This window comes from Protomyctophum bolini (assembly GCF_963924005.1).
Source record: "Protomyctophum bolini genome assembly, chromosome: 23".
Classification (NCBI taxonomy): domain Eukaryota; kingdom Metazoa; phylum Chordata; class Actinopteri; order Myctophiformes; family Myctophidae; genus Protomyctophum; species Protomyctophum bolini.
This window is the reverse complement of record NC_137884.1, coordinates 9,567,475-9,582,474: the sequence shown is the minus strand read 5'-3', so window position 1 is coordinate 9,582,474 and position 15,000 is coordinate 9,567,475. Positions and strand designations below refer to the sequence as shown.

At 48.0% G+C, this 15,000-nt stretch overlaps 1 protein-coding gene across 1 annotated transcript in view; it reads right to left on the bottom strand.

Moving 5' to 3' along the window:
• sox5 (SRY-box transcription factor 5) overlaps positions 1-15,000 on the bottom strand; it is a 115,195-nt gene that overhangs the window by 16,704 nt on the left and 83,491 nt on the right. The window contains exons 7-9 of the mRNA XM_080757015.1: positions 8,310-8,471; positions 1,868-2,060; positions 345-386 (exon numbers count right to left, since the gene is read on the bottom strand). Coding sequence (XP_080613141.1) covers positions 345-386; positions 1,868-2,060; positions 8,310-8,471 — 397 coding nt within the window. The remainder of the gene's footprint in view (positions 1-344; positions 387-1,867; positions 2,061-8,309; positions 8,472-15,000) is intronic.

The window sequence follows — 15,000 nt, the reverse complement described above, 5'->3', positions numbered from 1 at the left end:
TAATTCAGAATAGAACCAGCTATAGGTACCCGGATATAAGACCACGTTTCCAAGATGGTGCCCAGTTTTGAAATCAGAGAAGAACAATAACAAACTTCAATAAAGACAAATGTCATCAAGTTTGTCACAAGTAGAAAGCTTTCAGGGACAGTTTTCTCAACGACCGCCTGTTATCCCACTTTTGTAGTCCCGTGAAGGACATTCAGCGTCACCCAAATTCAGTGGCAGAGTGAGTTTAACGTTGTTTAACCGTCATGTAATGCAATCAGATATAGGAGTAGGACTTTTCTGTTGGGATGCATTGGATGTCAAGGCCATGCAGAAAGTAGATTTATGACACTCACGCATAAAGTCCGGGTATGATGATGATGTCACGCACATACCCTCTATAATAGGAGGAAGAGAAATAGATTTATGAGGGGGGGAGAATGATACATCGAGTGTGTGCGTGTGTGGCAGAGAACATTAACACCCTGCAACAACATGCATGCATGTGCACGCACGCACACACACACACACACACACACACACACACACACACACACACACACACACACACACACACACACACACACACACACACACACACACACACACACACACACACACACACACACACACACACACACACACACACACACACACACACACACACACACACACACACACACACACACACACCCTTGAGTCCTACTAGGACTCCTATTCTAGTGACTGAGTAACGCCAGCACATGATGGGAACCTTGAAACTTACAACACAAATGGGAATCGAAGGCGCCCGCCAAACATACACAAAATGCACAACACATGTTCTACAGAATAGGATCGCACACAAACTTTATGCGTCCTAATCCACTTTTCGAAACAAAAAACATCTGGGGCCGCAATGTTGCTAATCTGATATTAAATCCTCCGATTTATTGAAAGACACTGAGATTAGCCAAGGAGTCTGAAAAATGGCTAACTGCCTACTGTATGGGAGGAGGAGGGGGTGGGATTGTGTGTGTGTGTGTGTGTGAGTGTGTGTGTACGTGTCTTTCCACGAGAGTGTGTACTGTATAAACGTGAGTGTGTGTGTGTGTTGTCATTGTGTCATTAATGCCGGTTGTTCGTGGGTCTCCTGGTAGATATAAGAGGCTTGTCTAATCTCATCGCTGATACCTCCTGTCTGTCACACACACTCCCTGCTTTTATTATACCCCCACTCCCTGCTCAGGAGGCAAAAGAAATGCGCTAATCTCTCTCTCTCTCTCTCTCTCTCTCAAATTGTGACTCATTCCTGTCATGTCTGTCTATGATTGCTGCCACCATGTTGACAATGGCGCCTATGAATAAAAACCATCTTCTTGTAATTACCACCAACAGAGCAGTATAAGTGTTGCCGTCCCAAACAACAATACTCGTAATGCCACATGTGCTGTGCATGTCTTTAGTTTTTACACGTGTATTACACAAGTGTCATCTTCTGTGTGAATGACTGTGGACAATGTGTCTCCTGTTGCTTTTGAGAGAGTTGAAGTATTATTTTGCGTGTGTGTGCGTTTGTGTGTGTGTGTGTGTGTGTGCGCAAGTTGTGTAGATGTACGCGCATGTACGTGCATAGCATTTCTGTCGGCCAGAAACCTTGTATGGTTTTTTTTTATGATATGCCCTATTTCGTTAAATGTTCCTCAAAAGTACTGACAAAAGCCGATCTACAAGCTTGATTGGCCTTTTTGAACTTTTAAAAGTGAATGAAAAATCGTGTCTGTGTGCGCGCGTGTGTGTAAGTGTGTGTGTGTGTGTGTGTGTGTGTGTGTGTGTGTGTGTGTGTGTGTGTGTGTGTGTGCGTGCGTGCGTGCGTGCGTGTCTTCGTCGTTCCACATACCTATTGAGCTCATTCTGGAGGGAGGTCCTCCGATGCTGGAGGGGGCAGAGCTGTACTTCATGGAGTGGCCCAGCTTGGTCACGGCTGCCGAGCTGACAGGGACCTGTGGGGAAGTCGGAGGGGAGTTGGGTGACTTGCTCTCGGGAGCCCTAGTCTTGGCCGACAGGTTCAGTGGCTGAGCACCCTCACTGTCCTGCAAAAACCAAAACAGCACAGGTCCCCCTGCCGTGACCACCGGGGAATTTGGACACCACCCGCCCCCGCCCCCACTCGGACCCCCGAGAACCAGTCCCAATGCTTTGACTGGGGAAAAATCAAACGGACCGCTGCCCTCATGCGCAGCGATCCGCGGCAAACCACGTGCGACACATGCCACCACGCAATGACTCCAAACCGCTCGGCGGCAAGCAATGAAAAACAGAGGGGGGGGGGGGGAATGACATCCACAACCGGTGCTACAAAGGATGGCGGGGGGGCCCACCCCCCCCCCCCCCCAAGGACGTGGCGTTTCACACACATCACACATGCATGTGCACACTCCACAGTGAAGGTCATGCACATTCCCAAAGACACATACATGCACGCGAGCGCAAGCCTGATCCGCGGCATGCTTCAAACAACGAGGTCAGTCGACGTGGCTACGAGCAGACACTTCAACAGGAGGTCGAGGGACGTCTTGGAAATATTTCCTTTATGGGAGCCACTTTACTTCATGGTCATGGAGTCGAGAATGCTACACTTACTGTACGCGCGCACGCGCACGCGCGCAATGCACACACACACACTGTGCTCAGTCAATAGCTCTTGCGAAAGGTTGACTTGTGTCTATGTTCATGTCATCGACAATAGGCTTTCTGTATATTTCCTGTACCATGTTCCATAATCCATCAAAAGGAATCGCGTAATCAGAAGACAGTAATGCCCAGCAACATCGTCAGCTAACGACAGACAACAGCAGCAATGGATGTGTGTGTGTGTGTGTGGGCCTGTATAACTATGCTTGTGAGCTATGGTTTAGTTGAGACATGGGCATTGCAAGGATGATCTTCCTTGTCCTCACACAAGAGCAGTTTTTATGGTTAAAAAATACTTTTCGAGTTAGGATTACACTTAGGAAAAGATGTGTATACATTTGGTGCATGTGTGCGGGCCGGGCCGGGCCGGGCCGGGCCGGGCCGGGCCGGGCCGGGTGGTTTGCTGCCACGTCTCCTATAAGCGAATCACCATGTGGACCGCTGCACGACACCGCTGTCGTCCGCGGTTATCACGTTAATCGCCATGGAAACATCCCCCCCCCACTGATGACCAAATCCAATCACGGGAGCGGTCGGGGTGGTCACATGACAAGAACAAGGAATTAGTTCACAGAGGGGCCAGATGCACACGGAGCACTTTGTGTAATTAAAACACTGGCAATTAACAGGCCGACACAACATGGGGCATTGGACCCACCGCGACAGCCAATCAAAATCCGTCGTGAGCTTGTAGATCTGCCTTTCTTTAAATGTATATGTTTACCCACAATGGCATTCTCATAAAAGAGATTTAACATGTCCTCAATCCATGTTATTGTGCAAAATAGGCATGACTGATAAGACCATAAGAATTATACAGTTATATAATATACATTTCAAAATACTACTCAACACCTACAAGGCCCTCAACCTCTCTGACCAAATGTCCGCTCCCTCAGCTCTGAGGATGCCCGGTATATCCTGTTTACAAGTCGCTGCCCCTCTCTCTGTATGTGGGAATCACTTCCATCAACCCACATCACAGCAGCTCCCAGCGACTCTTCTTTTAACACTTTTTTGCCAGGGAATTCTTCAAAGTAGAGAGTGCCATGAGCAGACATGGCCGATTTTACTCTGAAAAGCCCTTCCGTTCTTATACCTCGCGCTGGTCACGCTAAAGTCTCTCTAGAAGCGTTAACATTCCAAACGAGAGGCATGCTGAAGTCAGAAACGAAGACAGAACATTGTCCTTCTATAGTCTAAACCATGGAGAGTTCCCCCTTTTCCCCTCACTGTATATGTTGCTTCCTATATGATGAATTCCTGTTCTGTTTTTTAACTACATAGAAGTGTCTATTTGTATGTCTCTAAATGTTTTGATGAATTGAACAATGTGGACCCTGTTGTAAACAAGTGTAATGCTTAATTGGGTCGTCCACTCACAGTTAACAGTCTTTGTATTGAGTTTGTGCTTGAAATGTACTGTAATTCTACAAACTGTTAATAAATATTTCAATCAATCAATCAAAGATTAGGAGTTACGAGACATTCTTTTGGAGCCGTAAACAAGGAAGTGAACGGCAGTGTGCAATATGCGCGAAACAGCAAGGAGTACACTGCAGAAGGAGAGGCAAAAAAGAAAGAAAAAAATATATATCAATAAAAAAAGACCTAAAGACGCCTATACATGTCCAAGGCACCCCGTGGTTTTGATTCTAAAGACGTGTATACACGTCCAAGGAATAATTAGTGTTAAAACCGCTCTCAAACCCCACCTCTTCAGACTCGACTTCTCCGACTAAATCTGTGTCTGTTGTTCCACTGTTTGTGCTAATGTAGCTGAATGGGAAGAATGGGTCCCTGGTTGGCCAACCCTGAGTGTCCCTGAGCAAGAAGACACATGCAACTGCTCATCTGGTGGTGTATTAATAGCATCCTCTGCTCTGAATATTTAGGATGGGTAAATGCACAGGACGCATCTGCTGCAAATGTAGTGATAAAAACTATAATAATAATTATTATTATTATTAATAAGGGTAATAATAATAATAATAATAATGTATTATTAAGAAATACTGTCATAATAGACTTTTTAACCAATCCCAGCAGTACTAATAACAGCCTTATGATTGCTCTGCATATGAGTGCTTGCCACAATAACATGCTAATTGCTCCTGAGGGGGTTCATTCATAAAAGTTCACATGCGCACACACACACACACACACACACACACACACACACGCACAAGCACACACACACACACACACACACACACACACACACACACACACACACACACACACACACACACACACACACACACACACACACACACACACACACACACACGTTTGTAACTCTGAGAGGGTTAAATAAACTATCCAAACATCCGTCCTTCCCATAGAATAGAACGACGTCACATACTGTAGAACAGTAGGTCTAATCATTAGTCTAATTGCTGTTTAGCCGGAGTGGAATCTGACATACACTGGGATCAAAAGAAAGCCAGGAAATAAGTGTGTGTGTGTGTGTGTGTGTGTGTGTGTGTGTGCGCGCGTGCGTGTGTGCGTGTGTGCGTGCATGCGTGCATGCGTGTGCGTGCGCGTGTGTGTGTGTGGTATATCCACTCATTAAGGCAGACTTTTCCTGATTTGCTCATCTTGAATCATACTAAGCCTTGTGAGCCCCTCACAACTCAATTAAGCCCTTCCAATTAAGCCCCTACATATGCGTGCGTGTGTGTGTCACAGTGTGTGTGTCACAGTGTATGTGTGTGTGTGTGTGTGTGTGTGTGTGTGTGTGTGTGTGTGTGCGTATGCGAGCGACAGACGAGGCCTAACCGGATTGTCCTTCATTAGGGGGGTCTTTCTAGATAGACGGGGACCCCCCAAAGATGCCTTCACAGAGACAATGGCCCCCCGAGAAGAAGAGGAAGAGAGAAGGGGTGTTGGGGAACGGAGCGAGGATCGTCTCTGCGCTCACAATGTACAATCATGACCCATATTATGGTGGGCTTTGGCTGTGAGAGGGGTTTGAATATTTATCACAAATAGATAATGCCTGCTCCTCTTGTACGGCTGGATAGGGGGGTGGGGGGGGGTCCTCTATATCTGCACGCCAAGCCAAATCCTATGGTGGGAAGTTGGCCAACGTGTATAATTCCAGTATGGAGGAATTAGTTTAGACAGTAGAGCTGAGAGGCTTGGACCCAGTTTAGTCGACGCTAAATTAATACAATCCCTTTTGTGTCTCAACTGGCTGACGACATCGTCTCCGCAAACCCTCTCCAGCTGTGCAACTACAGTAGAAAGCATGCTGTGTGTGTGGCATTTCACCTGTGTGAATTGTCACATCCTTCTTATCACAAGATTTGACGGATCAAATAACTGTGTGTGTGTGTGTGTGTGTGTGTGTGTGTGTGTGTGTGTGTGTGTGTGTGTGTGTGTGTGTGTGTGTGTGTGTGTGTGTGTGTGTGCGTGCGTGTATTTCACCTGTGTGAATTGACATGTGAAAGTCACATCCTTCTTATCACAAGATTTGACGGATCAAATAACTGTGTGTGTGTGTGTGTGTGTGTGTGTGTGTGTGTGTGTGTGTGTGTGTGTGTGTGTGTGTGTGTGTGTGTGTGTGTGCGTGCGTGTATTTCACCTGTGTGAATTGACATGTGAAAGTCACATTCTTCTTATAAGATATGACGGTTCAAAACACTATGTGTGTGTTTTATTTCATGGTCGCATGCAAGTCCAAGGGTGACATATGGTGCATAATTTGCACTGCACTATCGTATGGGTGTGTATGCATGCCTGCCTATAAGATCCACCCTTGTGTATAAGTGAAAGCTGTGATTTGTTTTTGCGTAAGCGTGTGTGTGCTCTGTATGATCATGTTCTACACCTGAGTGGATGTGTGTGTGTGTGTGTGTGTGTGTGTGTGTGTGTCACCCCGGGGTAAAGCACTTAAGCGATGTGTGCCTCAGTCCAAACAGCTGTGAGCAGAGGTAGGCAGCACGTCTCTAAATGACCAGAGACCTCAGAGAGGCCACAGTGGGAGCACACACACTGAAATATGCATGTCACTCACCCCAGAGAGAGAGAGAGAGAGAGAGAGAGAGAGAGAGAGAGGCAGAGAGAGAGGGGGGGCAGTGAGTGAGAGAGAGAGAGAGAGAGAGAGAGCAATCCAGTGCAACAAAAAATAAGTAAATGAGAGAAAGAACATGGGCTGGGTGGTGGGGTGATTGACAGAGATGGACGGCAGTGTCAGCCTACATCAAGAACAAACTTGAGGCGGATGACGTCGTACGTTGTCTTTTACTGCCCTAAACAAACGTTAAAAGTCCATAGACTTGGCTGCTACATGGAAAGCCATGCATTGGAGGGGCTCGCGCCCCTCAGAAAGAAAGAAAAGGCTACGGGGAAACACTTTGAACAACTCCTATAGTACCTCCCCACTACTCCTGCAGGGGGTTTGGAGTTATCACGGTCAGTGGCTGAGCGGGAGGGCCTGTCGGGGGCAGTGCAGGTCCACTCCCACCACGTTGGGGGGGGGGGGGACATTCCGGTCAGTGGCACGGGCCGTGCTGGTCGCCTGACAGCCCAGCTCCATATATATGGTAATAGGACGTGTGTCATGGGGCGGGCGGGCTGGGCTTTACTGGGAAGAGAAGGAGGGGACGTGAAGGGAGGCAGAGGGGCGGGGTGATGGACGAGGGAAGCAGTGGTGTGATCTCTGGGGTGAACCACTGAGGTCAAATACAACTGGCCTTAATCTGCTGTGTGGCCCTGAGACTCCCCGGGAAGAGAGAGAGACACTGAACTGTGTGTGAGGGGGGGATCGAATGGGGGGGGGGGAGGGAGAGAGAGAGAGAGAGAGAGAGAGAGAGAGAGAGACTGCACTGTGTGAGGGAGAGAGAGACTGCACTGTGTGAGGGAGAGAGAGACTGCACTGTGTGAGGGAGAGAGACTGCACTGTGTGAGGGAGAGAGAGACTGCACTGTGTGAGGGAGAGAGAGACTGCACTGTGTGAGGGTGGGGTCGAAGGGGGAAAGGGATGGGGACAAAGTGTAGAGCAGTGGTTCTCAAACCTTTTAATTTCACAGATCTCCATAACTCTCGACCAATGACGAGGAGAAGCGAGAGAGGAGAGGAATGGATGGACAGGACAGGATTGGGGGTCTTCTGTGTGCCGACCAGTGCGTGTGCATGCATATACCTCGCACACGTGAGCGCTTGCACACAAACACACACCCACACCCACACCCACCCACACACAGCCCAACGGTCAACCAGATATTCATGGTATATTCCACTCCAGTGGACACCAGGCCTGGTAAGTCTGGGCATCCAGCCGAGAAAACGGTGAACACCAATAACCTCCACACGAACCTTTCACCGGCTGGACGGATGGCTCCACTCACTGCTTTGACCAACATGGCCAATGTTAGACTTTCCTCTCGCAAGAAGACGTGCACTTCAAGGCAAGTTATTAGTACGGGGAGCGGCCACTGATCTCCTGCTCACTTTGATGAGAAAACAAAAACAACCACCGGATGCAAGACGACTCTCGGAAAACAAGCGAGGGAACACTTAGCACATGCAACACACCACAACCCCCTGACGCATATCACCATCTTTCTCTCGCTTGACCTCACACATCACACACACACACACACACACACACACACCTCCGCACCCCCGTCCCCCTCCCTTACCTTGTTCTTGTGCGGTGGCGGGCTTCGGCCCTTGTCGCTGTGTGCGTGTGTGTGGTTGGGGGGAGAGTGTGTGCCCATGCTGGCCTGGGGGGCCAGGCTGCCTCCGTGCTGCTTAGCCCCGGGGGACACCTGCATGGCTGCCAGCTGGGCTGCATACAACTGCTGCGAGGAAAGAGAGAGAGAGAGGAGGGGGGACAGTGGGGGGACAGTGGGGGGACAGTAGGGAGGAGAAAAAAAACGAGAAGAAAGGAATGTCATGAATTAATGAATACTTGGGAGTGTACAAACAAAAAAGTAGATGCTGGCTAAAAAGCTCTGAAGAAGAAGTGGAGGCCATTAGTGACCTGCCAGTGTGTTTGTGTGACAGAAAGAGAGAGAGAGAGTGAGAGAGCGAGAGAGAGAGAGAGAGAGAGGGACACAGTCGATGGGACATCTACTCTGTCACTCCCCCCCCCCCCCCCGGGGGAGAAGCGCTAACAGCCTTCCTGAAGGGCCATGTGTGTGTGTGTGTGTGTGTGTGTGTGTGTGTGTGTGTGTGTGTGCCCTCCAGGTGCATCGTGGGAGAAACAGGAAAACACTCTGGCTATCGAGGTCGCACAAGAGAGATAGAGAGACACCAGAGCGAGAGAGAGAGAGAGAGGTCAGTTCTCTCAAGGTGAAAAAGTGATGATGGGGAGAGAAACAATGCAGGGAGTGGTGTGTCAGAGAGAGAGAGAGAGAGAGAGAGTTGTGGATCTATGTGGCAGATGGGACAGAATGGTGCACTGTGCCCCTGTGACTCTCTTCTTGCACACTGTGCACTGCCAGTATGTGTGCTCACTCACGCAACCATACTGTACCAAAGCAAAGATAGACTCAAACGCACACATGGCTGCACGCGCGCACACACACACACACACACACACACACACACACACGCAATGCTGCAGCTATAATGCATGTCTAAAACTAATGCGAGACAAAAATAATACAAAAACCTTCCCTCTTCCCACTTCTTATTTATGTAGTTAATTAATTTCCAATTATATATTTTTTTAAAAGCATCCGCGTGTGGGCTGCTATGGTGAGAGCTGGTGTTCAGGGATATTTATACAATAGCATCGTCTCACACAAAACTGTCTCTGGACAATATTAGCACTGCTATTGTACAGACAATACAATATTCATAAATAGTTCTCTCTCTCTCTCTCTATATATATATTATGTCCTCACAAATATTCATATTTTCCAAAGCACACCCAGGCTGAAATTACTTTTATGTGCGCTAATTCAAATCTCCAAAATGCTTTGCTTCCTTTTATACACTATATATATATATATATATATATATATATATATATTTACACACACACACACACACACACACACATATATATATATATATATATAGAGATATATAGGTAGATATAGATATAGATATATATATATGTACATACAGTATAGGAAGGAACAGGGGGCTGTGTGTGAGAACTAACTGGCATGTTGTTTTGAGTTGTAATTATTATCATTATAATCCCCCCACCCTCCACTGTTTTTCACTGAGTTTAACTTGAGTCCTTCTGTTGCCTGTTGGCTGGTGGCCACCAGCCAAAGACAAAGGCTGCTTTATGCAAATGGCGCTCGGGAGCGCTTGTTTTATTCTCTCCTGCCATCATTCCCTCTCTCTCTCTCTCTACACGTCTCTTGTCTGTCGCATTAGTCACTCTCCCATTTCTCTCTGTTGTCTCTAATAAAGACATCTACTTATTTTATATAACGGAAATATAACAAGACATACCCCACGCTTGGTGGAACACAACATGCATGCAAGCACTCACTCAGATAGATGTAAACACAACAATGTCTAGTGGCCAGTCTGAGAACAACCATGAATCCCACAGACATAACTGCACCGTGGGCCTTCACTGAATCGACACAACAGCAATATTCAGCTTGGGAAACTGTCCTGTTTCAGTGGCACATTCACACAAAGCATTCTCAGCAACGCACACAATACGCATTCAATCGTTTGGCATGTTGGTTTCAAATTAGCAAAACAATGTCGGTGCCAAGAAGTCCACTTAGGAAGGATTTCAGCGTGTGCGTGTGTGGGGTGTGTGTGTGTGTGTGTGTGTGTGTGTGTGTGTGTGTGTGTGTGTGTGTGTGTGTGTTACCATTTAACACGGCGGTGATGGCGTGCTGGGATGTAAGGATGCATACAGCCGTGTCAGGGAGGGGACCCCCAAACTGATATGTATTTGGCCGCGAAATATTGTGTGCCATGGGACCCCAACAATAGAAGATTTGTGTTAAAATCATTCAAAATCATTCCGGTTTCTTTAAAATGTCTCGAAAATAGCATACACTAGGCAGTAGAATAATTCTTTCATAATGTAACACATTATATATATTTTTACGTAACACTGAATTCCATTATTACATGCACTTATACTATTACATTATGAGCTTGTATTACATTTAGGTTATTATTACGTTAAGAGTTGCTATACAGCCCCCACAATGTGTGTTAAGATCTACAAGCTCACTGGTTTCGAATTGCCAAAGGAGGAAATGAGGTTAATGTGTTTATACTGGGGACCCCCTAGAACCCCCTCAGGGACCACTGGGGACCCCCTAGAACCCCCTCAGGGACCACCGGGGACCCCCTAGAACCCCCTCAGGGACCACCGGGGACCCCCTAGAACCCCCTCAGGGACCACTGGGGACCCCCTAGAACCCCCTCAGGGACCACCGGGGACCCCCTAGAACCCCCTCAGGGACCACCGGGGACCCCCTAGAACCCCCTCAGGGACCACTGGGGACCCCCTAGAACCCCCTCAGGGACCACCGGGGACCCCCTAGAACCCCCTCAGGGACCACCGGGGACCCCCTAGAACCCCCTCAGGGACCACTGGGGACCCCCTAGAACCCCCTCAGGGACCACCGGGGACCCCCTAGAACCCCCTCAGGGACCACCGGGGACCCCCTAGAACCCCCTCAGGGACCACTGGGGACCCCCTAGAACCCCCTCAGGGACCACCGGGGACCCCCTAGAACCCCCTCAGGGACCACTGGGGACCCCCTAGAACCCCCTCAGGGACCACCGGGGACCCCCTAGAACCCCCTCAGGGACCACCGGGGACCCCCTAGAAGCCCCTCAGGGACCACCGGGGACCCCCTAGAACCCCCTCAGGGACCACTGGGGGTTCCCACGTTGATAAACAGTGGCGTACAGTATAGCAGACCAGACCATGGTTCAGTCACTTGTTGGCAATTAGCTGCATCATGGCTCCTGGTGAGAGAGAGAGGGGGGGGGATGGGCATCCAAGCATGAACCCCTGGTCCCCCCATCCTCTCTCTCCCCCCCGCCACCTCCCTGCAAGCCAAGCCCCTCCAAGCGAGTGCACGCGCGCGTGTCTGTGTGTGTGTGTGTGTCCTGCCATATTTGAACCAGTGGTTCAAGGGCTCTTGGACTGAGTTGAGTTCCATTACGAGGCCAACTACCGTCACTCACAGCCAGCTCAGTGGGTTGGCGAGTAGCAGTGGACACTGACTGAGTACATTTACTTGAATGGTATACTCACTACATTTTTCAGAGTTTTAGATTTATATAATCTTTGGCCCAGGCCGTGGCTCAGCGGTCCAGGCACCTTGGCCGATAGCCCGAGTCTGGCAGTGTGCCGCGCGTTCGACTCCCCATCCCGACGGCCTTCACTGTATGTAACTCCCCCAGCTCTCTCCCCTATTTCAGCCTGTCCCTCTATAAAAAATATAAAATAAAGGCAAAAGCTGAAAAAAAAATATATATATAAAAAAAGATTATATATATTTTTGCCTGCTGATGACTTTCACTCAATTTTAAATAGAAATGTTGTACTTTTGACTTTCTCTGACTAGAAAGGAACGTACACAAATATATTATGAATTAATCACACTTAAGCCTTATTTTAAAATATAGTGAAAAGAGTAAAATAATGATATAACTTTGTGTATTTACTTTGTCCACCATCACTCGCATGCTTACAGAGCAGCAGCGCCACAGCGCGCCCAGAGCATTGCCACATCCACATGCGTGTCAGCAAACAGGAAGTGACAGCGCAGAGCCCCCCAGGGTGGAGGAGAGCACGCGCACACACACACACACACACACACACACACACACACACACACACACACACACACACACACACACACACACACACACACACACACACACACACACACACACACACACACACACACACACACACACACACACACACACACACACACACACACACACACACACACACACACACACACACACACACACACACACACACACACACACACACCACAACAGACACACAGTCATGCACACACTCACACACAATGAGTGAAAAGGGGAAAATGCGATTGCGGTCGCAGGATGGAAACAAGGAATTGTGTGTGTGTGTGTGTGTGTGTGTGTGTGTGTGTGTGTGTGTGTGTGTGTGTGTGTGAGACGGACGGAGTAACGATAAGAGGCAGACCCTCCCTGACTTCCGTCTGAATGCTTAAGACCAGATTTCTTCTCTATACTTCTCCCTCTAATCTCCTAATGTCACACTTACTCCACCACTAGTGCATCTCTACAGGGGAGTGTGTGTGTGAGTGTGTGTGTGTGTGTGTGTGTGTGTGTGTGTGTGTGTGTGCCCTGACATATTCACTTGTGTGCATACACAAGTTACACGCAAGTTACTGTAGCTATACACCAAGTGTTGCTGTTGCCGGCAAAGCTAAACCTTATTGTGGATATATGAGTATTATTGAAATGCTGTGCGTACACTTGCTTCCACCCCACAAACTATCACATGCGTGCGCCTGCGCGTGCACACACGCTCCTTTCATGCTCTCATGAGAACGCAGTGTTTCTCTTGACATCGGACGTGCACGCGTGCGTGTGTGTGTGAGAGAGAGAGAGTGATCTTCCGCGGTCAATAATCTGCAGCTTTAGTAAGATTAGCAGCTCTGCTGTTCTTTGTTGTGTGAGAGAGCCGTGTTGCAGAGCTCTATTGTGTACACGGACACCAAGGGCCATTGTGCCGCTGCTAATGGATTCCTCTGTCTGTCTGTCTGTCTGTCTGTCTGTCTGTCTGTCTGTCTGTCTGTCTGTCTGTCTGTCTGTCTGTCCTGTCTTGCTGCCTTGCCTCTATGTCATGTCCTCTATCTCCGTTTCTGTCAGTCATTCCGTCTATCCAGTATCTTTTGATCCGCGTCGTTTTTCACGGCATTCTTTTTGTCGGGTTCACGGAGGCCGCTTTGGTTTGAACCGATGAAGATGTCGATAAATGGAGAGATGTAGAAACTCGATATGTAGAAACTAGAAAGAGTGCCGAACAGAAATGCAGGTGGTATAACGCGGAGAGAGAGAACATACGAACTCTGACACGGCAGAGACAGATTGTTGAATCGGAGCCTTTCATCACAGTCAACCCCCCCCCACCCCCTGCTTCCCTGTCAGTCCGTTCAGAGCCTCACTTTCTTACCCTGACTCCTTTGTGACGAGAAGCAGGAGCAGAAATTAAGCGAAGCTGACCCTCGTTCTGATTCCGACGAGACAAAAGGAGAGCAGGCTAAATGAAAAGAGACAGAGTTTAAAAGCAAACGGACACAATGCCTCCTTTGTTCCACCAGCGCGGCTTCATTTCGGGGACAAATAAGACTCAATGGAGAGGAGAGACCACGGGACACACACACACAGAGACACGGCTAATGTTCTTTTAAGAAATATCCCAAGCATTCTGATTATTTGCTTTCAGAAATGCCTCGTGTACTCAAAGCTATTTTCCACTTGGAAGTCGGATGACTGAAGAACAACTGTTAATGAACACACAGGGGGGCCAAAATGCTCTCAAAGGGCTTCACGGAGTCTTTACACCCAGACATGATTCCACGGAGACAGAACAGCACTTTGTTGGAATAATGCTGGTCTATGTGTGCGGCATACAGCCATGGCTGAACAGATGCATGTGATATGTGACATGGTGTCACAGGGTGCCATGATACAATGTGCCGCAGGTTTTTTTTTCCTAAATCCTCCAGTTTTCAGAAAATAAATATGATTTTTCAAAAATAGCAGACCTACAAGCGAGTGGCTCGCTACGAGCTTGTAGATCTGCTATTTTTCAATAGCTAAATTATAACAAGTATGGGTTAACCACTTGGAGCCCCGTTCTGAGGGGGTCTTTTGGAGAAAACAGCCGCTCTACGTGCTCGTAACGCATCGCAAACGTGTTATAAGATTGTAGATATTTGTAGATATACATGCAGTCTATTTTCTAGTTATCTTTTTGCGTATGGAGAAAAACGGGAGGTGACCTAGCATAGAACCCTGGTGGACTCTGGCCAACCAATAGGGTTTAATTGTTTAAACAACAATCATTTGTCATACATTGACGTTTTAAAATAGCTCAAGATGTACTTTTCTTTCCCAATGTCGTTGAGACAAATCGTATCTGTGTCATCTCACACCTCTCACAGCCGCTACTAGTTTAAACCAATTGGAAATCCCACCCTCAACCTATATTCCCATGATATCATCTGCCTAATTGCAGCGCATTCTACCAGACCCTGTCGCGTATGGACGTTGTGATAAAACCCCATATGGGTCTATATATTTACACTCCCAGAGTTCCAATAATCCTCAGGCTCCTTCTGTGCGGTTATATAGCATCTTATGGTGTCTCTGTTA